The sequence below is a fragment of the Rattus rattus genome, chromosome 4, assembly GCF_011064425.1.
Source record: "Rattus rattus isolate New Zealand chromosome 4, Rrattus_CSIRO_v1, whole genome shotgun sequence".
Taxonomy (NCBI): domain Eukaryota; kingdom Metazoa; phylum Chordata; class Mammalia; order Rodentia; family Muridae; genus Rattus; species Rattus rattus.
In genome coordinates this window covers 29,713,600-29,740,276 of record NC_046157.1, presented here as the reverse complement: position 1 = coordinate 29,740,276, position 26,677 = coordinate 29,713,600, and the positions used below count along the sequence as shown (strand labels likewise).

Here is a 26,677-nt window from a genome sequence, read left to right as displayed (position 1 = left end):
TTCTAGGAATACTATGTGTATCCAGTGAAGACGAGGTCTAGATTTACAGTTGCTACAGTCCACCAGTGTCTGACCCTTACCCTCACTGATTCATCCCACCCTCTATAAGTCAGAATGCAGACAGCATAGGGAATCTAGACACTAGGGCTCCACGTAGTTAGGGGAGTCTCAGTGTTAGCCTCATGACACAGGCAGTGCCTTCTCTGGGATAAAACTTTTAACTTCTCCAAAAGTCCAGAGATACTGATTTTTAAAAATGGATCTTAGTCGTGTATTCAATGATTAAAACAAAAGGCAACTGTCCTGTTACTTGCTAGCAAGCAGGCAAGCAAGAAGGCCAGCTAGTGGCTGACTTGAAGGTGTTGCTTGTCATGGTTCCTAACAATGTTATATTCATGATCATGTAAAATGAATCAGGGAACAAGAAGTTGATGGAAGCCATTCCTAGGGGACTTAGGTGAAGAAAAGCCACCCAGCACCCTTTGCTAAGCCATTTTCTTCTTTGACCTGAGAAGTGGAGAAGGAAGAGAGTGGATGAGTCATTCACAGCATAACTCACGGTAAGGACCAAACTTTTGCCTATATGGTCATACCGCACAGCTGCCAACTGTAGGATGAATTCTAACAAATATGAAGACAGCAGGGACAGGTAATCTGGATTTCAATGAGAAAGTTTATTACAAACAGCTGTTTTCTTGTACTGTGCCATCAGACTAATTGGCTCCCAGAAATCTGGATATTCACGTTCGAGAAATACACAAAACCAAATTACATATGTTACAATTAAGTCAGGTTAAACAGAAGCACACAGAAGTCAATAAACTTGTAAACAAACATTTATAATGTTTCAGCAACTTCATTTCTGCTACGGAATCCTCAATGGTGGGGTCAGGGTAAGGTCCCTCCTAGGTCAGAACTGTGGCAAGGCAGAGTCACTTGCCAGAGTACCTGTGCTTGGGCTCTGTTGTTCACAGAATCTTGATGCAGAAGAAGGACTAAGCGAATACCCATGGCGGGAGCATATAACATATTTTCCCAGTCCACTGTGAATTCCAACTTATAACAATGTTTTCTTTCTAATGAGTCTTAATATGTTAGTTTTCAGTTCCTACCTGGTATAATTTCTCTTCTGGAAGAAAGCAAATCCTACGATGAGAAGAATAATCCCCAAAAGGGCCATTTTCACGTAGATAATGGTCAGCAAGGAAGGTGGGGAGCTGGTACCTTTAAATACAGGCAAGGGTAAAATGTCGGGTCAGTTCAATAATAGTTCTAAGCAAGAAATTAAAGGCAAACCACTTTAAAATCCTTTAAAATCATCCTAAAGTTTTAGAGAATATTAAAATCATAAAACCTTATGAAATATAATTCAGATACCATTATTTCAGGCTCAAGTTTATGAATTAAGTCTAGCTTTTGTGCTTGATAGGCATTTGCAAATATTTTAAAGTGAAGAAATGCACACTAAATATTGATAAAACATACAGTTAAATAGGGGAAAACAGGCAAAATTTCCCATGCAAATTTTATTTTATTTTTATGAAAATATAATTGCATCATTCCATCCATTCCTCTTCCTTCCTCCACCCTCTCCCAGGTCCCTCCCTATCAATGCTCCCTCTCAAATTCCTAGCCTCATCTTTCTAAATTGTTATTGTTGCACATTTCTACATGATATGAAAATACCAATTGAGAGCCATTCCTAAGGGAAGATTGTTTCCCACTCTCAGCACCTTTAGTTAACTGTAGTTCTCTGTCTAAGGGTGAGGGCCAATGAGATTTCCCCCTTCCGTGTTTGCATATCTATTGTTCTGGTCTTGTTTAGGCAGTCAGATTATGGAGGTTTCATGGGTGAAGCTTCCCTGACATCTCTAGGAGTCACAATCTTCCCACAGATTTCTTGGTTCTTCGGCTCTTATAACATTTCTTCTTCCTTTTCAACAATGTTCCCTGAGCATTCATTACATGTAGGAATTGTGTTGTAGATGTACCCATGGGAGCTGAGCATCCCATGATCAGTGTTCTCTGCAATTTGACTATCTGTGGTTTGTTGCGATGTTTTCTATTGCAAAGAGAAGGTTCTTTAGGGTATTTAAAATTTAGATAGGTATTACAGCATATAGAGGAGGGCTGTGACAGATTCCCCTCTGATATCAATGCCCTCATCAACACTTTCAGTCATTACATCTCTTGTACCAGCCATAATTTCCTCCTCTTGAGTGAGCCTTAAACATAATTGGGCAGCTATTGGTTGCTGCCAAGATATGACTGCCACTATCACACCTTAGGGACCGAACTTGCTGGACATTGCTATGGTTCATAAGCTTCACAGCTGTGTGGTACTACCCATTGCTCCCCACTTTGGTCAACTTGCACAGCCTCTTTGGCTACTACAAAAGTTATTCTTTGAGGAAGATGTTTTCAGATGAAATCAACTAATGTCTTCTAAGTTCTCTGTCTGAAGTGCATCTATGATGCATCTTTTGTGCAAAAAATTCTTTTAAAAAGAATAATTTCCTTTTCATTTGAAAAAGTAAGAATCTCATACAAAGTATTGTGATCACATTCATTTCTAATTCCTCCTCTAACTCCTACCAGACCCAAACTCCACTTTATTACACCACAAACTTTGTGTCTGTTTTTTTTATGTTTTTATAATTTTTTAAAATTTTTTATTAGATATATTTCTTTACTTATATTTCAAATGTTATTCCCCTTCCTGGTTTCCTGTCCATAAGCTCCCATCCCCTCCCCTCCCCCATACGGGTATTCCCCCAATACATCTCCCTTCCTGCCCCCCCATATTCCCCTGCACTGGGGCTCCAACCTTGGCAGGACCAAGGGCTTCCCCTTCCACTGGTGCTCCAACAAGGCTATTCTCTGCTACCTATGCAGTTGGAGCCCAGGGTCAGTCCATGTATAGTCTTTCGGTAGTGGTTTAGTCCCTGGAAGCTCTGGTTGGTTGGCATTGTTGTTCTTATGGGGTTGCAAGCTCCTTCAACTCTTTTAATCCTTCCTCTAATTCCTCCCAAGGGGGTCCTATTCTCAGTTCGGTGGTTTGCTGCTAGTATGTCTGAAATGGACATGCTCTGGATGTGTCTCTCAGGAGAGATCTATATCTGGTACCTTTCAGCATGTACTTTTTAAGCTTCATCAATCTGTTTTTTAATAGCCCACTGGCTTCAGGTGATGTTGCCCATATACTCCTGGGTTGGAGCCGACCAGGAACAATACCCTGAAAGCTAACTGATACTCTCTCCTCAAGAAACTATTAAACTGTCCATAGCTCCTCAGTTGGCAGAGCAGGGACTCTCTTTCCATGGAAAGAGTCCCTTTCCATTCTGTGTTGGAAGATTGACTGGTTTGATCTTGTTTGGGTCCTGTACAGAAAACTCCATTGCTATAAGCTTGTGAGTTTGGAGTTCCTGTCATGTCCAAATGCTTTTTTTTTTCTCTGATCTTCTCTGGTTGGTAACTTTTACAATCTTTCTGCTTTTTCTTCCTTGTCCAGTTGAGAGTTTTGCTTTAACCAATATTCACTGAAAAAAGGGAACTTTCTCTAAAAGATATGAGAGTTGCACTAATATGGGTAAAGCGATGCAAATTGAGAGGGTAGCTTTATTCTATGTCCATTTTGTAGAATAATAGACAGTGAGCTCCCCATCCTAGACACACTTAGTATATCAGGTGGATTTAAATCCAAGCAAAAGTAATAAGCAACCTTTACAATTTTCAGGCGATTAGTGGCCATGGGCATTATTCATTCATCAGTTGATGGACATCTTAGCTATGTCCATGTTCTAGTTATTAGGACTACAGCATCTCTGAATAAAGATGGGCACATTATCTATGTGGTCACACAGGACATCTACTTCGCATTTTCTGAGGAACAGCCACATTGGTCTCCATAGCAGCTGCATCAATTGTCCTTCCACAAATAGTGCATGAAGGTCCCTGCTACCCACATCCATCAGCTTTTTTTTTTTTTTTTTTTAAATATCAACCATTCCTCATGGGTTAAGGTTAAAAATCTCAAAGCAGTTTTAATTTGCACTACTCTGATGGCTAAGGATAGCAGACAGTTTTTAGACTATTTCTTAACCATTTGCATTTCTTCTGAGTACCCTCTATTCAATTCCATTGCTCATTTATAATTTGGTTGTTTAAGCTTTTGTAATACTATGCATATTCTAAATATTAATCCTCCATCAAATCTGTAAAGATTTTTTCCCAAGAGGCTGCCTCTTCAGTCAGTTAACAGTTTTCCTTTGCAGTATAAAAACTTTGTAATCACATGAAGTCATACTTGCTAAATTTTTCATCTTATTTCCTGAGCGATTGCTATTCAGAGAGTTGTTACCTGAGCCTACTCTCCACAGTGTACTCAGTATACTTAGGGCTCTTTCTTGTGGAAGCTCTAGAGTTACAGATCTGACATTGAGATCCTTAACCTATTTGGAATTTATTTCCATGCAAAGAGAAGAATCAAGTTTCATTCTTCTATGTGTTAATATCCAATTTCCCAAGACTTACTTTTTCAGATGCTATCTATTCTTCAGTGAATATTTTCATGATCCTAATAAAAAAAATGGGTAGCTATAGGTGCATGGACTTTTATGTGGGTTCTTGACTTGGCTGCATTGATCAATATGCCTGTATTTGTACTAAAACCATTCTGGCTTTGCTGTGTTGCCTACATCGTACAACTTGAAATTGGGTCTGATGACAATTCCAGTGGTGTTTTTGTTGTCAGGATTGTTTTAGATGACTTACAAGCCAACAAATGGTGCTAAGTAAGGATAAAATGCCCTAAAACATCAAGAGAATCAAAATGTTATTCAGCACTAGCTGCACATCAGGGAGAAGTGGGTTTAGGATAGTTCCTTGATGGCCTTGATGGAAGAGGACATTTCGAGGGAAAGGAGCAACTTGAGAAAACATCTGAGAATGAATTAATCTGCATCCTATTTTGAACACTAAAAGGGAAATATGGAGATCAGATCTATGATAATCAGAACCTATTTACAGGTTGTAAGATAGCCAGGACTATGTATAGAGACAATATATCAAAAAATATTAAATATTAAAAAATAAATTCATGTATGGTCTTTGTTTTTCATCTACTGAAACATAGCTTCCAAAAGAATTAGCAACATAATAAAAATATCTTTATTATGCCAATAAAATTATTGGTGTCTAGAAGCTCTTAGAGAGCTTCATGGTTGGGGCTATCACCACAAAGTCTCAACTGTAATGAGAGAGTTAGGACTTGGAGTGCTATACTGCCACAATCATTACCACTTAACCTCTTGTGAAGAAAAAATGGCTGGAGATTGAGTTAATTACCAGTGTTTAATGATTGACCCTCAGGACTATGTAACAAAAATCTTAATATAAATCCTAAACAATGCAGTTTGAGGAGTTCTGTATGGGGATACCATCAAGGAACTGGAAGCACAGAAATCTTTGAGATGGCATGAAGCTCTATACTCCTTCCTCCATAAAGGGTCCTATGAACCTCTTCAATTTGTCTATCTCTGAGATGGACTCTTTATATGAAACCAGGATAGTAAACAAGATGTCCTCCTCAGTTCAGTGAATCATTTTAGCAAATCACTGAACCTGCTACATGAATTATGGAAACCTCCATAATTTATAGCTAGTTGATAAGAAGTGTAGGTGATAACAAAAACTTGTTACCAATGTCTGAAGTGGGTTTGTTGTCCTAGGTAATTCTGTCAACCTGACACAGCCAAGAGCCATGTTAGAGGCCAATGTACTGTGGGCAGCACCAATCTCTGTACAGGTGAGATAGGTTAGCACGGGTCTGAGGAGCTAGCCAGCAGCTTCCTGGTTTATGCTTCAGTTGTCTTGACTTTCCTTTTTCTTCTCCTAAGCAGTTTTTGGCTACCCTATTTGTCATAAACAGAATAAAGTTAGAATATTTATCTTCCATGGAAGAATAACTTAAGAATAACTTATTTCTTCTTTAAAAAAATAGGTACTCACCACCTCTACCCAGTTCTATAGACAGAGACTGGTTACCAGTGGTCAAGTGAGAGACAACACAGAACACAACAGACACATTGCTCTGCTCCCAGTTGCACATGCTCCGGACAGTCACAGTGCCATTGCTGTGTGATTCAGTCTTAGTGACACAATCCCCGTCTGGCGTCCAAGAGATCTGTGCAGCAGGCTTGCCTGCAATCGCCTCACAAACTGTAGTTCTATTTTCCCCTGGAAAGTGGGTTACTTCAGGGGGCACTGTAGAGATGGACAGGAAATAAAACTTCAGTCTTGTCACAAATTACAAAGACATCTGTTTCTATCTAATAATGACCTGTAATACTGAAAGAGCAGGCTACATGACATTGTCACTTACCCAGCACTTGGAGGTCATAGATGTTTTGGAAATTCCCGTCAGGTACTACTATATCACATAAGTAATGCCCTTCATGCTGGAGGGCCACTGCACTGATCTGAAGGTTGGGAGAGAGGTCAGATGTGAAGGCCCAGGTGATGCTTCTGTCCGAGCAGTTGCTTTCATGGGTCTCCCTTGTGTCTGCTTTGTAGGCTATTATGCAGGGAGGCTGTCCTCTGAGGGTTATTATCCATGTTATTAATACTGCTTTTGTCAGTGGACTAGAAGGGCAGCAGAGCAGACCCTTTTTACCCATCTGTACAAACACTGTAGTGTTAACTGGATACACACACACACACACACAGAGAGAGAGAGAGAGAGAGAGAGAGAGAGAGAGAGAGAGAGAGAGAGAACATTATAAGTTAGGTCTATCCACAGTAAGTTATATAAAGTTACACTAGAACACTATTTGACTAATGATTGTTTTCCAACAATAGTAGACTTTTTTCTTACTTTCCTATGTTTAATCTATCAGAATTAAATACATTACTCATGTTCTGAAGTAAAGGTTCAGGCATGTGGGCTACACACATCTTGCACCATAAATCCTCACATTGCTTGTACAGTGATATAAAGAGTCCATGAAGGATACAACTTTGATAAGTGTGATTACTTGACAAAATTATCTGTCACAATCACTTGTGACAACAGTCAGCAATGCCATCACTTTAACAGGAGCAGACCTTGATGAGAATAAGGCTTGCTTATGGTAAACACTGCATTAACATCTCCATTGTCTTATTTCAATATCACTTGCCTCTTTGGAGTACTCAAGTCCTCACAACCACATCCAAATAAAGGTCACCTAATCAGATGAAGAAAGAAATTCTTCATCACAGACTTGGGAGGGTACTAATGCCATCACAGTCTTCCCATCACTCAAAGATGGCAAAGGTTTAAAGGCAAGTGTTCAGGGTCCCTCACACCATAACACTCCATCACCAGACTCTGCTACCCATCCCAATCCGTCCAGCAGTCAGAGCATTAGTTCCTGTTTCTAAGCAAGATCAGCTCTCCATTCCCACAAGGTAAGCAAGAATATTACCTTCTGTCATAGTTGATAAACTGTTCTGCATTGTTTGATTCTTATCAGGACAGCTTGACTCTAGAAAATATTTAAATACAAGTGCTTAAATATTTAAATGATTGTAAGCAGGAATTTAAAGTTTTATCATCATTGATATGCCATCATCATGAAAATTTATAAGATATTAAACAATCATTTCCCATTTATGCATCACCTTATTTTTCCAAATATTTTGTATAGTAGACCTGTCTTTCTTCTTCCACCTCCTTGTCTGGTTCACTATAGGCATACCACTTAAGCTGACTTCATTAAACTCTTTCTTCAGATGTCATCCCCTAATTAAAGCCACATGGTTCTAGACCACACACACACACACACACACACACACACACACACACACACACACACACAAACATATGTAGTAGATTTGCAGCTTGGTCTTCATGTGGGTCCTGCAACAACTGGAGCAGGGGCTGTCCCTGAATTTGTTGCCTGCCTGTGGATCCAGGTCTCTAACTGGGCCCCTTGTCTGGCCTTCATGAGAGAGGATGCACCTAGTCCTGTAGTGACTGATGTCAGGGGGTGGGAGGGCGATACCCAGGTGGCTCCTCCTTCTGAGAGGAGAAGGGAAGGGGGTTTGGGGGAGGAACTGCAAGAGGGGACTGGGATGAGGGGGCTGATGTTGGGATGTAAATTGAATAAATAATTGGGATGTAGAGTGAATAAATAAATAAATAAACTTTAAAACAAGCCATTTGGTCCAATAATGGACACTTCCTACAGATGAAGAAACAGAACCATTGTCAAAAAGTGTGGAAACATAATCACACAGAGTTCATCCTCTCGCTTCCTTCCAGGCGCTCTACCTGTGACTGAATAGAAATGAAGCAGAGCAAGGAGGAGAAGAATGGGAGCCCTTTCCTCTTTCCATCCCTTCCTTGAGTTCTGTAGAATCGTTCACAATTATAATGCTCCAAATCCAGACGTGGTTGCACAGACGGGAGGCAGGAGAATCATGAATGTCAGAGCAGCTGGCCATATTGTGAATTTGAGGCCAGCCTGGACTACATACACTGCTTTATATATATATATATATATATATATATATATATATATATATATATATATATATATATATAAAAAAAAAAGAAAGTAGACCTGTTAGTCAGCCTGAGGTGCCTACACTACTATGCAGTGCTAGTGTGTTTTTAATAGTAAAATTGGACTAATTGTAAATGCATATTTCAAACAAAAGCAGAAGAATGCCTATGCTAAATATCAGAGGAGATACAAAACAAAAAGTACAGAAAATCTTCAATTAAGAACATTAAAGGACAAAACAACAAAAATCTGTCTTTATATGGATAGAGGGTGGAATCAGGAGACATGTTATTAAGCAGAATAAGCCAGGTACAGTGAGGTAAGTGACCAGGGTATTGCATGTGAAAGCAAATGAACCCAAGACCTGAGAGAAGTGGGATTATGGTGGACTGGGAAGGGTGTGGGGGCAAGGGAGAGGCTGATGATGGAAGAAGACATTTCTTCTTTCTTTCCTTTCTTAAGAATAGAGGGTGTATTATAAACCACAAAGCTACAGCTGTTTGATTTCAATTGAAAATAGATTCTTTCATAAAATAGATTATAACTGTAGTTCCCCTTCCCCAACTCCTCCTAGATCCTGCACATATACCCAAATCCACACCATTTCTTATTCTCTCTCTCTCTCTCTCTCTCTCTCTCTCTCTCTCTCTCTCTCTCGCGCGCGCGCGCGCGCGCGCGCGCTCTCATTAGAAAACAAGCAGCAGATATCTAAAAAAAATAATAAAATAAGATAAACTAAAAACAAATGGGGGACAAAAGGAGAAAAAAAAACCACAAGGAATACATGTAGACAGAGACACACATTCTCATACAAAGAAACCCCATTAAAAAAAAAAAACACCGGTCTTACCGGAAGTCCCACACCCGCGGATCCCGGCCCGCAGCAGCTCTCTGCTCCCAGAACCCGTGGGAGAGAGACCTTACCGCCTGGTCAGGTGGGCACTCCTGAGGCTGCAGAGCAGAAGAGACCACCAACACTGCCCACCCCTGCCCACATCCCTGGCCCAAGAGGAAACGGTATAAGGCCTCTGGGTGCCCGTGGGGGAGGGCCCAGGAGCGGCAGGACCCCTGCCTGAGACACCGCCGGAACCTGAAGGAAACAGACCGGATAAACAGTTTTCTGCACCCAAATCCCGTGGGAGGGAGAGCTAAACCTTCAGAGAGGCAGACACGCCTGCGAAACCAGAAGAGACTGCTCTCTGCACACATTACTGATTCCAGAGGAAAACACCAAACTCCATCGGGAACCCTGGTGCACGGAGGCTCCCAGAAGGGGCGGCGCAGATCTTCCTGGTTGCTGCCGCCGCAGAGAGCCCGTGGGCAGCACCCCGCAAGCGAACTTGAGCCTCGGGACCACAGGTAAGACCAACTTTTCTGCTGCAAGTGACCTGCCTGGTGAACTCAAGACACAGGTCCACAGGAACAGCTGAAGACCTGTAGAGAGGAAAACTACACGCCCAAAGCAGAACACTCTGTCCCCATAACTGACTGAGAGGAAAACAGGTCTACAGCACTCCGGACACACAGGCCTATAGGACTGTTTAGCCACTGTCAGAAATAGCAGAACAAAGTAACACTAGAGATAATCTGATGGCAAGAGGCAAGCGCAGGAACCCAAGCAACAGAAACTAAGACTACATGGCACCATCGGAGCCCAATTCCCCCATCAAAACAAACATGGAATATCCAAACACACCAGAAAAGCAAGATCTAGTTTCAAAATCATATTTGACCATGATGCTGGAGGACTTCAAGAAAGACGTGAAGAACTCCCTTAGAGAACAAGTAGAAGCCTACAGAGAGGAATCGAAAAAATGCCTGAAAGAATTCCAGGAAAACATAAATAAACAAGTAGAAGCCCATAGAGAGGAGACACAAAAATCCCTGAAAGAATTCCAGGAAAACACAATCAAACAGTGGAAGGAATTAAAAATGGAAATAGAAGCAATCAAGAAAGAACACATGGAAACAACCCTGGATATAGAAAACCAAAAGAAGAGACAAGGAGCTGTAGATACAAGCTTCACCAACAGAATACAAGAGATGGAAGAGAGAATCTCAGGAGCAGAAGATTCCATAGAAATCATTGACTCAACTGTCAAAGATAATGTAAAGGAAAAGCTACTGGTCCAAAACATACAGGAAATCCAGGACTCAATGAGAAGATCAAACCTAAGGATAATAGGTATAGAAGAGAGTGAAGACTCCCAGCTCAAAGGACCAGTACATATCTTCAACAAAATCATAGAAGAAAACTTCCTAACCTAAAAAAAAGAGATACCCATAGGCATACAAGAAGCCTACAGAACTCCAAATAGATTGGACCAGAAAAGAAACACCTCCCGTCACATAATAGTCAAAACACCAAACGCACAAAAATAAAGAAAGAATATTAAAAGCAGTAAGGGAAAAGGTCAAGTAACATATAAAGGCAGACCTATCAGAATCACACCAGACTTTTTCGCCAGAAACTATGAAGGCCAGAAGATCCTGGACTGATGTCATACAGACCCTAAGAGAACACAAATGCCAGCCCAGGCTACTGTATCCTGCAAAACTCTCAATTAATATAGATGGAGAAACCAAGATATTCCATGACAAAACCAAATTTACACAATATCTTTCTACAAATCCAGCACTACAAAGGATAATAAATGGTAAAGCCCAACATAAGGAGGCAAGCTATACCCTAGAAGAGGCAAGAAACTAATCGTCTTGGCAACAAAACAAAGAGAAGAAAAGCACACAAACATAACACATCCAAATATGAATATAACAGCAATAATCACTATTCCTTAATATCTCTCAACATCAATGGCCTCAACTCCCCAATAAAAAGACATAGATTAACAAACTGGATACGCAACGAGGACCCTGCATTCTGCTGCCTACAGGAAACACACCTCAGAGACAAAGACAGACACTACCTCAGAATGAAAGGCTGGAAAACAACTTTCCAAGCAAATGGTCGGAAGAAGCAAGCTGGAGTAGCCATTCTAATATCAAATAAAATCAATTTTCAACTAAAAGTCATCAAAAAGATAAGGAAGGACACTTTATATTCATCAAAGGAAAAATCCACCAAGATGAACTCTCAATCCTAAATATCTATGCCCCAAATACAAGGGCACCTACATACGTAAAAAGAAACCTTACTAAAGCTCAAAGTACACATTGCACCTCACACAATAATAGTGGGAGATTTCAACACCCCACTCTCATCAATGGACAGATCATGGAAACAGAAATTAAGCAGAGACGTAGACAGACTAAGAGAAGTCATGAGCCAAATGGACTTAACGGATATTTATAGAACATTCTATCCTAAAGCAAAAGGATATACCTTCTTCTCACCTCCTCATGGTACTTTCTCCAAAATTGACCATATAATTGGTCAAAAAACGGGCCTCAACAGGTACAGAAAGATAGAAATAATCCCATGCGTGCTATCGGACCACCACGGCCTAAAGCTGGTCTTCAATAACAATAAGGGAAGAATGCCCACATATACGTGGAAATTGAACAGTGCTCTACTCAATGATAACCTGGTCAAGGAAGAAATAAAGAAAGAAATTAAAAACTTTTTAGAATTTAATGAAAATGAAGGTACAACATACCCAAACTTATGGGACACGATGAAAGCTGTGCTAAGAGGAAAACTCATAGCGCTGAGTGCCTGCAGACAGAAACAGCAAAGAGCATATGTCAGCAGCTTGACAGCACACCTAAAAGCTCTAGAACAAAAAGAAGCAAATACACCCAGGAGGAGTAGAAGGCAGGAAATAATCAAACTCAGAGCTGAAATCAACCAAGTAGAAACAAAAAGAACCATAGAAAGAATCAACAGAACCAAAAGTTGGTTCTTTGAGAAAATCAACAAGATAGATAAACCCTTAGCCAGACTAACGAGAGGACACAGAGAGTGTGTCCAAATTAACAAAATCAGAAATGAAAAGGGAGACATAACTACAGATTCAGAGGAAATTCAAAAAATCATCAGATCTTACTATAAAAGCCGATGTTCAACAAAACTTGAAAATCTACAGGAAATGGACAATTTCCTAGACAGATACCAGGTACCGAAGTTCAATCAGGAACAGATAAACCAGTTAAACAACCCCATAACTCCTAAGGAAATAGAAGCAGTCATTAAAGGTCTCCCAACCAAAAAGAGCCCAGGTCCAGACGGGTTTAGTGCAGAATTCTATCAGACCTTCATAGAAGACTTCATACCAATATTATCCAAACTATTCCACAAAATTGAAACAGATGGAGCACTACCGAATTCCTTCTATGAAGCCACAATTACTCTTATACCTAAACCACACAAAGACCCAACAAAGAAAGAGAACTTCAGACCAATTTCCCTTATGAACATCGACGCAAAAATACTCAACAAAATTCTGGCAAACCAAATCCAAGAGCACATCAAAACAATCATCCACCATGATCAAGTAGGCTTCATCCTGGCATGCAGGGATGGTTTAATATACGGAAAACCATCAACGTGATCCATTATATAAACAAACTGAAAGAACAAAACCACATGATCATTTCATTAGATGCTGAGAAAGCATTTGACAAAATTCAACACCCCTTCATGATAAAAGTCCTGGAAAGAATAGGAATTCAAGGCCCATACCTAAACATAGTAAAAGCCATATACAGCAAACCAGTGGCTAACATTAAACTAAATGGAGAGAAACTTGAAGCAATCCCACTAAAATCAGGGACTAGACAAGGCTGCCCACTCTCTCCCTACTTATTCAATATAGTTCTTGAAGTTCTAGCCAGAGCAATCAGACAACAAAAGGAGGTCAAGGGGATACAGATCGGAAAAGAAGAAGTCAAAATATCACTATTTGCAGATGATATGATAGTATATTTAAGTGATCCCAAAAGTTCCACCAGAGAACTACTAAAGCTGATAAACAACTTCAGCAAAGTGGCTGGGTATAAAATTAACTCAAATAAATCAGTAGCCTTCCTCTACACAAAAGAGAAACAAGCCGAGAAAGAAATTAGGGAAACGACACCCTGCATAATAGACCCAAATAATATAAAGTACCTCGGTGTGACTTTAACCAAGCAAGTAAAAGATCTGTACAATAAGAACTTCAAGACACTGAAGAAAGAAATTGAAGAAGACCTCAGAAGATGGAAAGATCTCCCATGCTCATGGATTGGCAGGATTAATATAGTAAAAATGGCCATTTTACCAAAAGCGATCTACAGATTCAATGCAATCCCCATCAAAATACCAATCCAATTCTTCAAAGAGTTAGACAGAACAATTTGCAAATTCATCTGAATAACAAAAAACCCAGGATAGCTAAAACTATCCTCAACAATAAAAAAAGGACTTCAGGGGAATCACTATCCCTGAACTCAAGCAGTATTACAGAGCAATAGTGATAAAAACTGCATGGTATTGGTACAGAGACAGACAGATAGACCAATGGATTAGAATTGAAGACCCAGAAATGAACCCACACACCTATGGTCACTTGATTTTTGACAAAGTAGCCAAATCCATCCAATGGAAAAAAGATAGCATTTTCAGCAAATGGTGCTGGTTCAACTGGAGGTCAACATGTAGAAGAATGCAGATCGATCCATGCTTATCACCCTGTACAAAGCTTAAGTCCAAGTGGATCAAGGACCTCCACATCAAACCAGACACACTCAAACTAATAGAAGAAAAACTAGGGAAGCATCTGGAACACATGGGCACTGGAAAAAATTTCCTGAACAAAACACCAATGGCTTATGCTCTAAGATCGAGAATCGACAAATGGGACCTCATAAAACTACAAAGCTTCTGTAAGGCAAAGGACACTGTGGTTAGGACAAACGGCAACCAACAGATTGGGAAAAGATCTTTACCAATCCTACAACAGATAGAGGCCTTATATCCAAAATATACAAAGAACTCAAAAAAGTTAGACCGCAGGGAGACAAATAACCCTATTAAAAAATGGGGTTCAGAGCTAAACAAAGAATTCACAGCTGAGGAATGCCGAATGGCTGAGAAACACCTAAAGAAATGTTCAACATCTTTAGTCATCAGGGAAATGCAAATCAAAACAACCCTGAGATTTCACCTCACACCAGTGAGAATGGCTAAGATCAAAAACTCAGGTGACAGCAAATGCTGGCGAGGATGCGGAGAAAGAGGAACACTCCTCCATTGTTGAGTTGGGTTGCAGACTGATACAACCATTCTGGAAATCAGTCTGGAGGTTCCTCAGAAAATTGGACATTGAACTGCCTGAGAATCCAGCTATACCTCTCTTGGGCATACACCCAAAAGATGCCCCAACATATAAAAAAGACACGTGCTCCACTATGTTCATCGCAGCAGCCTTATTTATAATAGCCAGAAGCTGGAAAGAACCCAGATGCCCTTCAACAGAGGAATGGATACAGAAAATGTGGTACATCTACACAATGGAATATTACTCAGCTATCAAAAACAACGACTTTATGAAATTCGTAGGCAAATGGTTGGAACTGGAAAATATCATCCTGAGTGAGCTAACCCAATCACAGAAAGACATACATGGTATGCACTCATTGATAAGTGCCTATTAGCCCAAATGCTTGAATTACCCTAGATGCCTAGAACAAATGAAACTCAAGACGGATGATCAAAATGTGAAGGCTTCACCCTTCTTTAAAAGGGGAACAAGAATACCCTTGGCAGGGAAGAGAGAGGCAAAGATTAAAACAGAGACTGAAGGACACCCATTCAGAGCCTGCCCCATATGTGGCCCATACATATACAGCCACCCAATTAGACAAGATGGATGAAGCAAAGAAGTGCAGGCCGACAGGAGCCGGATGTAGATCTCTCATGAGAGACACAGCCAGAATTCAGCAAATACAGAGGCCAATGCCAGCAGCAAACCACTGAATTGAGAATAGGACCCCCGTTGAAGGAATCAGAGAAAGAACTGGAAGAGCTTGAAGGGGCTTGAGACCCCACATGTACAACAATGCCAAGCAACCAGAGCTTCCAGGGACTAAGCCACTACCTAAAGACTATACATGGACTGACCCTGGACTCTGACCTCATAGGTAGCAATGAATATCCTAGTAAGAGCACCAGTGGAAGGGGAAGCCCTGGGTCCTGCTAAGACTGAACCCCCAGTGAACCAGACTGTTGGGGGGAGGGCGGCAATGGGGGGAGGGTGGGGAGGGGAACACCCATAAGGAAGGGGAGGGGGGGAGGGGGAGGTTTGCCCGGAAACCGGGAAAGGGAATAACACTCGAAATGTATATAAGAAATACTCAAGTTAATAAAAAAAAAAAAAACACCAAACCAGAAAGCATAATGTATAAATAAAAGACCTGTAAGGGGAGAAAATACCCAGACAAAATGTTACAACACAAAATGACTCCAAAAATACCACTGATCCCATTTTGTGTTGACTATCAATTGTTGGACATGGTGCCTGCCCTTAAGTGTACTTACATACTCAGTGAGACTCTTTTCCTTTGTGAGCACTTATTAATTGGAGATAGTTCCTGGGTTAGGATTGAGCCTCTGTTCAGTTCCCCTCTCACCACTGGCACTCCATCCGGCTCAAACCTGTGACTAGAAGGCCTTACTTCCTTGGTATCTTCCATCCCCACTGGATCTTACTATTTTTCTACCCTCTCTTTGGCAGACTTCCCTGAGCAGACTTTCCCTGGAAAGAGGGATTTGATGGAGACATCCCATTTAGAAGTATTATCTTTTTCCTACGGTAGCATGCAGAGTACTCTCCAGTACCATGAACAATAGTCAGGCATGAAGTTTCTAGGTAGGCAGCAGCCCAACTTCTCCATGCTCCATGAACTGCATAGGTTTTGTCTTTAGCAATGAAGCCTGATCATCTTTTTGTGGAAATGAACCAACATTACCAATACACCCACTTGATTTTTAACAAAGATGCTAAAATATATGCATTGGAGGAAGGTAACAATAAATCATGCTCTGAAAATTGGCTGTCCATATGTAGAGGAATGAGAATAAATTCCAAATGGACCAAAGACATTAATTTGAGACCTAAACCTCCTGATGCTGTTAGAGGTAAAAGTGGAAGAAAAGTTCAAGATATGGCAGTAAGCAAGACTTTAGTAACTTAGGAAATATTCATTCAAGATATATCAATAGACAAATGTGGTAGGCACTCAGGAAATAAGGCCAACAATTGACAAGAGAGATTTCATTAAATCAAGAAATTTCTGTACAACAAAGAAAACAACTGAGTTAAAAAAGCCTACAGAATGGGAGAGAAATCTTTACTAATTACATATCTGATAGCAGACAACTACACAGAATATACAAAAGTTCAATAAAGTAACAAAAACATCAAATAGTCCAATTAATGAATAAGTTAATGAAATGAGTAGACAGTTCTCAAATATGAGTACAAATGAATAAACATATAAAAATGTTCAGTATTACTAGCCATCAGAGAAATACAAATTAAAAAAAAATAGTGAGATTAAATCTCACAGTACTCAGAAAATGATTAGAGGCTGGAGGTAGGAGAGGTAGGGAGAAATAAAGCAATAATATTTTAATCAAATAAGAAGTTTAACTAAACAAAAAGAAGAGTATAACAATCACAATACATGTAAATAACAACAGAGAGAAGGATGTCCTCACCCTTTGCTGAGAATGTAAATTAGCCCCACAATGGGCCAAGAGACACCTTCTTGGCAGTGTTGTTCTTTTATATCAGTCAGGGGCAAAGCAGACGGCAGCCCTTTGTTCATCCTAGCTTGATGCCTGATTTGGTGCCTAAAGCTGTCTTATGCCTAGGACACATAAAAATCAAATCAAATCAACTCCAAGCAGCACAGCACAGGAGGAGAAGACAGACAGTGACCTATGAACCACCATGCTATCCACAGACCTGTCTTCAAGCACACAGCACAGGCAGACCATAGACACCCATCTGCTTGCTGCCATGCCTGGTAGCATGGATGGAGGTCACCCAGGGGCCTGCCAGCCTTCAGTGGAAGCCATCACTATGCGCAAGTATCACAAATGTTGTGGTTGAATGGGAGAGAAAGAAGAGAGGAGGAGTCTGAGTATCACGAAGAGAGATGGAACTGAAAATGAGGGTGGAAGGGAACAGTTTGTTGTGAGTGACCAGCTCTGCCACCTGGGACCATGGGGAGGTCTCAGCCCAAGCTGTCACTAAGGACCATGTCTGAGTCTGTGGCTAATGCAGCAGTGCTGAGACAGAAGTACAAGTCAATGTACCTGGCCCATATTATACTATAGAACATTGGGATGCCCCTGGTATAGGCAGCCACCAAGGACCATGTGGAGATCTAGGGGCTTTGCATCCATGACCCCACCCTTCATGGTTTGATTGCTCTGAAGAGCTGGTCTCAGCAGCACTTGGGGGAGAATAGGCTCTACACTTCACCCAGAGCTGGCCCTGGTGGCAGGGTTGTGGGAGAGCTGACCCTGCCATTTGTCTGCTGTGGAGTGGCATGGGTACAGAGGTGGTGCTCTCTACTCCTGCCCCTTGCCTTCTCCAGCAGTCAGGAAAGCTGCCCACAGGGTCATGAGCTCAGGAGAGCTAGCCCTGACCCTCACCAGCTACATACAGCACTTAGGAGAGCAGGCCTTGCACCTTATCTAGGCAGCACGATTGAGCTGACTCTGCTGGTGAAGGAACAGTTGAACCCTTTCTGAGGGTAAAAGTGCAGGAGAACTGGCCCTACCACTTGTCTAACATGAGGTGGCCTGGGGGTGGGGAGGCCACATCTTCTGCCCTCTCATTCCTGTAAACCTGAAACAGTCAAACAACTGACACTGGGTCATGAGAGCAGGTAAGCTGTTCCTGACCTTCACCAACTGCAGCACTCAGGAGAATGAACTCTGCAACTCACCTGGACAGTAGAGTAGAGCTGGCCTTGATGGTGAAGGCACAGATGAGTCAGCTCTGAGAATGTGAGAGAAGAAGAGTTGGCCCAGACCCTCACCATCTGCAGTACTTGGGAGAGTGGGCCCCTGCACCTTGACAGGGCAGCACAGTGGAGCTGGCTCTGGAGGCATGGGGACATGAGAGCAGGAAAGCTGACCCTGCCTCCTGCTGATGGCAGCATTGAATACCCTAGCCAAAGCAGTGCTGGAGAGAGGGCTCTGGTGGTGTGGATAAGGGAGAGGCAGTGGGCTGACCAGTTGCGCTACCATCCAGACCCAGATACAGGACTCTGAATTAGCAAATTCTCCTTTTTTGGTTTCTGTCTGCACCCAGAACTGACCCTGTGCCACAGCTCTCTGTATCCAGATCCCGCCAAGAGAGAGCTGGATTCTCAGAAGTGCTGCACATCCCAAGACACAGGTGAGACCACCATTTCTGCTCACATTCCGGCCCAAGAGAAACCCATCCAGAGCTCTCGGGACACAGGAACTCAGGAACAGTCTGGGACAGGAACCTTCCAGTTTCTATCTACACCCTGAGCTGATCCTCTGCCACAGTTCTCTGTACCCAGATACCCCTGGGAGAGAGCTGGTCTCCAAGGAATGCTGACACACAGGCTTGCAGGAGGGTCAAGTCACTGTCAGAGAAAGCAAGACCAGAGATAAGTAAATGGCTAGAGTCAAGGGCAAGAATAAAAGCAACAGAAACCAAGTCTACTTGGCATCATCAAAGCCCAGTTCCCCCACTACAACAAGTTCTGGATACCCAAACACACAGGAAAAGCAAGATTTGGATTTAAATTCACAACTCATGATGATGTTAGAGGACTTTAAGAAGGACGTAAATAACTCTCTTAAAGAAATACAGGACAATACAGATAAACAGGTAGAAGCCCTTAAAAAGGACACATTAAAATCCCTTAAAGAGTTATAGGAAAACACAACCAAGCAGGTGAAGGAATTGAACAAAACCCTCCAGGATCTAAAAATGGAAATAGAAACAATAAAGAAATCACAAAGAGAGACAACCCTGGAGATAGAAAACCTAGGAAAAAGATCAGGAGACATAGACCACAAGCATTACCAACAGAATACAAGTAATAAAAGAGAGAGTCACAAGGGCATAAGATACCCTAGAAAAACCTGACACAACCATCAAAGAAAATGCAAAATATAAAAAGCTCCTAACCAAAAATATGCAGGAAATCTGGGACACAATGAGAAGATGAAATCTAAGGATAATAGGTATGGAAGAGAGCGAAGATTCCTACTTTTAAAAGCCAGTAAATATTTTCAACAAAAGTATAGGAGGAAACTTCTTGAAACTAAAGGAAAAATGCCCATAATCATACAAAGAGCCTACAGAACTCCAAATAGATTGGACGAGAAAAGAAATTCCTCCTGTCACACAATAGTCGAAACGCCAAATGCACAAAACAAAGAAAGAATACTAAAAGCAGTGAGGGGAAAATGACAAGTGACATATAAAGGCAGACCTATCAGAATCAAACCAGACTTCTCAACAGAGACTATGAAAGCTAGAAGATCCTGGGCAGATGTCATACAGACCCTAAGAGAACACAAATGCCAGCCCAGGCTACTATATCCAACAAAACTCTCAAATAACATAAATGCAGAAAACAAGATATTCTATGACAAAACCAAATTTATACAATATTTTTACAAATCCAGCCCTACAAAGGATAATAGATGGAAAACTCCAACACAGGAAGGAAACTACACCCTAGAAAAAGCAAAAAAGTGATCTAATTTCAACTAACATGAAAGAAGAAAGCCACACAAACATAATTCCACCTCTAACAACAAAAATAACAGGAAACAACAAATTGGTCCCTAAGATCTCTCAACATCAATGAACTCAATTCCACACTACAAAAACATAGACTAAAAGATTGGATACGTAAAGAGGACCCAGCATTTTGCTGCATACAGGAAACACACCTCAGTGACAAAGACAGACACTACCTCAGAGTAAAAGGCTGGAAAACAATTTTCTAAGCAAATGGTCCCAAGAAACAAGCTGGGGTAGCCAGTCTAATATCAAATAAAATGAACTTTCAACCAAAAGTTATAAAAAAGGATAAGGAAGGACACTTCATATTCATCAAAGGAAAAATCCACCAAGATGAATCTATGCTGTAAATGCAAGGGCATCTACATTCATAAAAGAAACCTTATTAAAACTCAAAGCACACATTGCACCTCATACAATAATAGTAGGAGATTTCAACACCCCACTCTCATCAATGGACATATCATGAAAATGGAAACTAAACAGAGACATAGAGAAACTAACAGAAGTTATGAACTAAATGTATTCAACAGATATTTACAGAACATTTCATCCTAAAGCAAAAGAATATACCTTCTTCTCAGCAACTCATGGTACCTTCTCCAGAATTAATCATATAATCTTTCAGAAAACAGGCCTCAGATTGAAATAATCCTATGCATCCTATCAGATCACCATGGACTAAGGCTGGTCTTCAATAACAACAAAATGACAGAATGCCCACATACACATGGAAGTTGAACAACTCTCAACTCAATGATAACTTGGTCAAGAAGAAATAAAGAAAGAAATTAAAGACTTTTTAGAATTTAATGGCAATGAAGGCACAACATATCCAAACTTTATGGGGCACAACAAAAGCAGTGCTAAGAGAAAAGCTTTTACCTCTGAGTGCCTCCAAAAAGAGACTGGAGAGAGCATACATTAGCATGATAGCACACCTAACAGCTCTAGAACATAAAGAAACAAATACACCCAAGAGGAGTAGAAGGCAGGAAATAATCAAACTCAGGGCTGAAATCAACCAAGTAGAAACAAAAAGAATTATGCAAAGAATCAACAAAACCAGGAGCTGGTTCTTTTGAGAAAATCAACAAGATAGATAAACCCTTAATCAGACTAACCAGAGGGCACAGAGACAGTATCCAAATTAACAAAATGAGAAAGGAAATGGGAGACATAACAACAGAATCTGAGGAAATTCAAAAAAATAATCAGATCCTACTACAAAAGCCTACATTCAACAAAACTTGAAAATCTGGAGGAAATGGACAATTTTTCTAGACAGATACCAGGTATCAAAGTTAAATCAGGATCAGATAAACCATCTAAACAACCCCATATCTCCTAAAGAAATACAAGAAATTATTAAATGTCCCCAAACCAAAAAGAGCCCAGGACCAGATGGGTTTAGTGAAGAATTCTATCAGACCTTCATAGAAGACCTCATACCAATACTGTCCAAACTATTCCACAAAATAGAAACAGAGCACTAACAAAGTCCTTCTATGAAGCCCCAATTACTCTTATACCTAAACCACACAAAGACCCAACAAAGAAAGAGAACTTCAGACCAATTTCCCTTATGAATATCGACGCGAAAATACTCAATAAAATTCTTGCAAACCGAATCCAAGAGCACATCAAAACAATCATCCACCATGATCAAATAGGCTTCATCCAAGGTATGCAGAGATGGTTCAATATATGAAAGTCCATCAACGTAATCCACTATATAAACAAACTCAAAGATAAAAACCACACTATCATTTCATTAGATGCTTAGAAAGCATTTGACAAAATTATACACCCCTTCATGAAAAAAGTTCTGGAAAGATCAGGAATTCAAGACCCGTAACTAAACATAGTAAAAGCCATATACAACAAACCAGTAGCTAATATCAAACCAAATGGAGAGAAACTTGAAGCAATCCCACTAAAATCAGGGACTAGACAAGGCTGCCCACTCTCTCCCTACTTATTCAATATAGTTCTTGAAGTCCTAGCCAGAACAATCGGACAACAAAAGGAGGTCAAAAGGATACAAATCGGAAGGGAAGAAGTCAAAATATCACTGTTTGCAGTTGATATGATAGTATATTTAAGTGATCCCAAAAGTTCCACCACAGAACTATACTAAACCTGAAACACCTTCAGCAAAGTGGCTGGGTATAAAATTAACTCAAACAAATCAGTAGCCTTCCTCTACTCAAAGGAAAAACAGGCTGAGAAATAAATTAGGGAAATGACATCCTTCACAATAGTTCCAAATAATATAAAATATCTTGGTGTGACTTTAACCAAGCAAATGAAAGATCTGTATGACAAGAACTTCAAGTCTCTGAAGAAAGAAATTGAAGAAGATCTCAGAAGATGGAAAGACCTCTCATGCTCATGGATTGGCAGGATTAATATAATAAAAATGGCCACTTTATCAAAGGCAATCTACAGATTCAATGCAATCCCCATCAAAATTCCAACTCAATTCTTCATAGAGAGAGAAAGCGCAATTTGCAAATTCATTTGGAATAACAAAAAACCCAGTATAGCGAAAACTATACTCAAAATAAAAGACTTCTGGGGGATTCACCATCCCTGACTTCAAGCAGTAATACAGAGCAATAGTGATAAAAAAAACTATGGTATTGGTACAGAAACAGGCAGTAGATCAGTGGAATAGAATTCAAGACCCAGAAATGAGCCCACACACCTATGGTCACTTGATCTTTGACAAAGGAGCTAAAACCATCCAGTGGAAAAAAGCATTTTCAACAAATGGTGCTGGTTCAACTGGAGGCCAGCATGCAGAAGACTGAAAATTGATCAAAAAAGAAAGTTGTACAAAGCTTAAGTCCAAGTGGATCAAGGACCTCCACATCAAACCAGATACACTCAAACTAGTAGAAGAAAAAGTGGGGAAGAGCCTTGAACACATGGGCACAGGGGGAAATTTCCTGAACAAAACACCTATGGCTTATGCTCTAAGATCAAGAATCAGCAAATGGGACCTCATAAAACTGCAATGCTTCTGTAAGGTAAAGGACACTATCATTAGGACAAAATGGTAACCAACAGATTGGGAAAAAATCTTTACCAATCCTACATCTGATAGAGGGATAATAACCAAAATGTACAAATAACTCAAGAAATTAGACTCCAGAGAGCCAAAATAAGCCTATTAAAAATGGATTTCAGAGCTAAATAAAGAATTTTCAGCTGAAGAATATCAAATGGCTGAGAAACACCTAAAGAAATATTCAACATCCTTAGTCATCAGAGAAATGCAAATCAAAACAACCCTGAGATTCTACCTCACAGCAGTCAGAATGGCTAAGATAAAAACCTCAGGTGACAGCAGATGCTGTTGAGGATGTATAGAAAGAGGAACACTCCTCCATTATTGGTGGGATTGCAAACTGGTACAACCACTCTGGAAATCAGTCTGGAGATTTCTCAGAAAATTGGATATAGTACTACCTGAGGACCCAGCTATACCACTCCTGGGCATATACACAAAAGATACTCCAATATATAACAAGGATATCTGCTCTACTATGTTCATAGCAGCCTTATTTATAATAGCTAGAAGCTGTAAAGAACTCAGATGTCCTTCAACAGAAGAAAGAATACAGAAAATGTTGTACATCTACACAATGGAGTACTACTCAGCTATCAAAAACAATGACTTCATGAAATTCATAGGCAAATGGATTGAACTAGAAAATATCATCCTGAGTGAGGTAACCCAATCACAAAAAAAAACACACATGGTATGCACTATTGATAAGTGGATATTAGCCCAAAAGCTCGAATTACCCAGGATGCAATCAACAGGCCACATGAAGCTCAAGAAGAAGGATGACCAAAGTATGGATGCTTCACTCCTTCTTTAAAGGAGGAACAAAAATATTCATAGGAGGAGATCTGGAGGTGAAGTTTAGAGCAGAGACTGAAGGAATGGCCATTCAGAGCCTGCCCCGCATATGGCCCATATATATACAGCCGCTAAAACTAGATAAGACTGATGAAGCTAAGAAGTGCATGCTGACAAGAACTGGATATAGAGCTCTCCTGAGAGACACAGCCAGAGCATGTCAAATACAGAGGCGAATGCTAGCAACGAACCACTGAACTGAGAACTGTACCCCTGTTGGAGGAATTAGAGAAAGGATTGAAGGAGCTGAAGGGGCTTGCAACCCCATAAGAACAACAATGCCAACCAACCAGAGCTTCCAGGGACTATCTCACTACCCAAACCCTATACATGGACTGACCCATGGCTCCAACTGCATATGTAGCAGAGAATGGCTTTGTTGAGCACCAATGGAAGGAGAAGCCCTTGGTCCTGCCAAGGTTGGACCCCTAGTACAAGGGAATATAGGGGGTGAGGCAAGAGGGGAGGTAGATGGGGAGGGGAACACCCTTATAGAAGGGGGGGGCAGGAGAGGATAGGGGGCTTATGGACAGGAAACTGAGAAAGGTAATAACATTTGAAATGTAAATAAAGAAATATCCAATAAAAAAAAGAATAATCAACTTAAAAGTAAATGGTAGAGTGTCAAAGTGGTCCTATTAGCTTGCAACATAGGTGTATGCCTGTAATTCAAGGAAACAGGAGAGGCAAAGACAGGAGGACTATTAGAGTCCTAAATTAACCTCAAAGAAAATTTCATTTCCTAAGCTTCTCAGAATGTCAGACTTACCAGTCACCAACATAGTGATGAAGATCAGTAACGTCAAAGCTGGAGTCTTCCCCAAAGCACGCATCTGGAGTGGAATCTAGTTATACACGAATCGTAGCCCACTGGGTGGACTCAGTGATTCCAGCTTGGATGAATAAACTTTCTTTATGCTCGGTTCACCAGAGGAAAGAGTGACTTTTCTTTCTCATTTTCCCTGGCTTTATCTTCTTCTCTAGTCTGCCTCCAGAGGGGTGACTAGGCCTGCACAGGAGAAAATGGCAGTGACATTTGCTGAATGATAAAGAAAGAAGTCAAAGCATAATTCATCCCATCTCCATATTAAAACATTAAGGGTTGGGGATTTAGCTCAGTGGTAGAGCACTTGCCTAGGAAGCGCAAGGCCCTGGGTTCGGTCCCCAGCTCCGAAAAAAAGAACCAAAAAAAAAAAAAATTAAGATACAGTTTATGGCAATTCCCCTTTAAAGCAGCAGTTTTAAAAGGGTAAACCATATGCCAGGAAATGAGCAAACCTTATGTGTACGGCTGATGAATCTGTACATCTACATGAACTTGGACAAGCATTTCCAAACTGTCTAAGCCAAGGTGCTGACATTTTGTGACTCAAAGCTTCCAATATACCTTTCTTTGGTATTGCTTCTCAAGAAGCAAACATGGCTCTAACATCTATCAATGTTTGCTCATTTTGTTGGTTAGTGAGCTTCTGAGTTCATCCCTGTATGCTGGTTTGGACTTACCACAGAATATATGGTAACTTATTCATCAGTTTCTCTGTAAATTTGAATTGCTCTATTTGGTGACTAACATATATAAAGCGTCTATGATAACTATTTACTTGCACATAGCTTTTGACGTCTATGTATACCCATTTTCTTGGGTACGTATCTACAAATAAAAGTATAGTATTAGGCTTTAAATAAATACTTCCTGTCGAGGGTTAACTTGCCTGCCTGCCATCTGCTTTTTATTTTAAAACATTGTCCTTATACCGGAAAATGTGGTCTTTATAAAAATAAAGTTGTTTCCTCTGCAGGTAGTTAAAATGAAACTATACGGGGCTAGAGAGATGGCTCAGAGGTTAAGAGCACCGACTGCTCTTCCAGAGGTCCTGAGTTCAAATCCCAGCAACCACATGGTGGCTCACAACTGTCTGTAATGGGATCTGATCCCTCTTCTGGTGTGCCTGAAGACATCTACAGTGTACTTATGTATAATAAATAAATATTTAAAAAAAATGAAACTATACAGTGTTGGAATAGGTTGGGCTCTTGTCCAGTGTAAGGGGCACCCATATGATATAAGAATGGGCATTACCATGCACGTACAAAAGTGCTCATGGGAAGGCAAAGGCAAAGACAGGGGTGTGCTTCTTCTGCAAGTAAAGAAACAACAGATACGTCCAGAAGTTAGAAAATTGTCCAGAACCAGCTTCTTCTTTCTGTATTAAAAAAATTTAGAGACTCTTGCAATGACAAACCACAGTGGAGAGAGACTGGGAGTACTGAAAGGCAGAACTTCACTTATAGCTCAAAGAAAGAGAAACCTGCTGCCACAGCCTTGCACCCAACAACAGGGAAACAGCAAGCTGAAGCCATGGAGGACTGCTGATGTGTGCAAAACAGGGGGGGAGGAGGGGTGGCCTCCCGGATTGTATAGTTTAAATAACCCCGCATGTTACATA

The 26,677-nt window shown here is 40.7% G+C and overlaps 1 protein-coding gene and 1 non-coding gene across 2 annotated transcripts; one reads left to right on the top strand and one right to left on the bottom strand.

Moving 5' to 3' along the window:
- Nucleotides 1-656: 656 nt before the first annotated feature.
- Nucleotides 657-25,063, bottom strand: Cd200r1l (CD200 receptor 1 like). Its single transcript, XM_032899648.1, has 5 exons — nt 25,000-25,063; nt 7,467-7,550; nt 6,383-6,700; nt 6,010-6,264; nt 657-1,224 (listed from the first exon to the last, which is right to left on the bottom strand). Exons 1-5 carry the CDS (start codon nt 25,061-25,063, stop codon nt 1,109-1,111), a joined length of 837 nt encoding a protein of 278 aa, XP_032755539.1. The 3' UTR covers nt 657-1,108.
- On the top strand, nt 17,230-17,373 carry LOC116899836. The gene has a single exon (XR_004387833.1). It is a non-coding gene; the product is annotated as a small nucleolar RNA SNORA48 (small nucleolar RNA).
- Nucleotides 25,064-26,677: the final 1,614 nt, after the last annotated feature.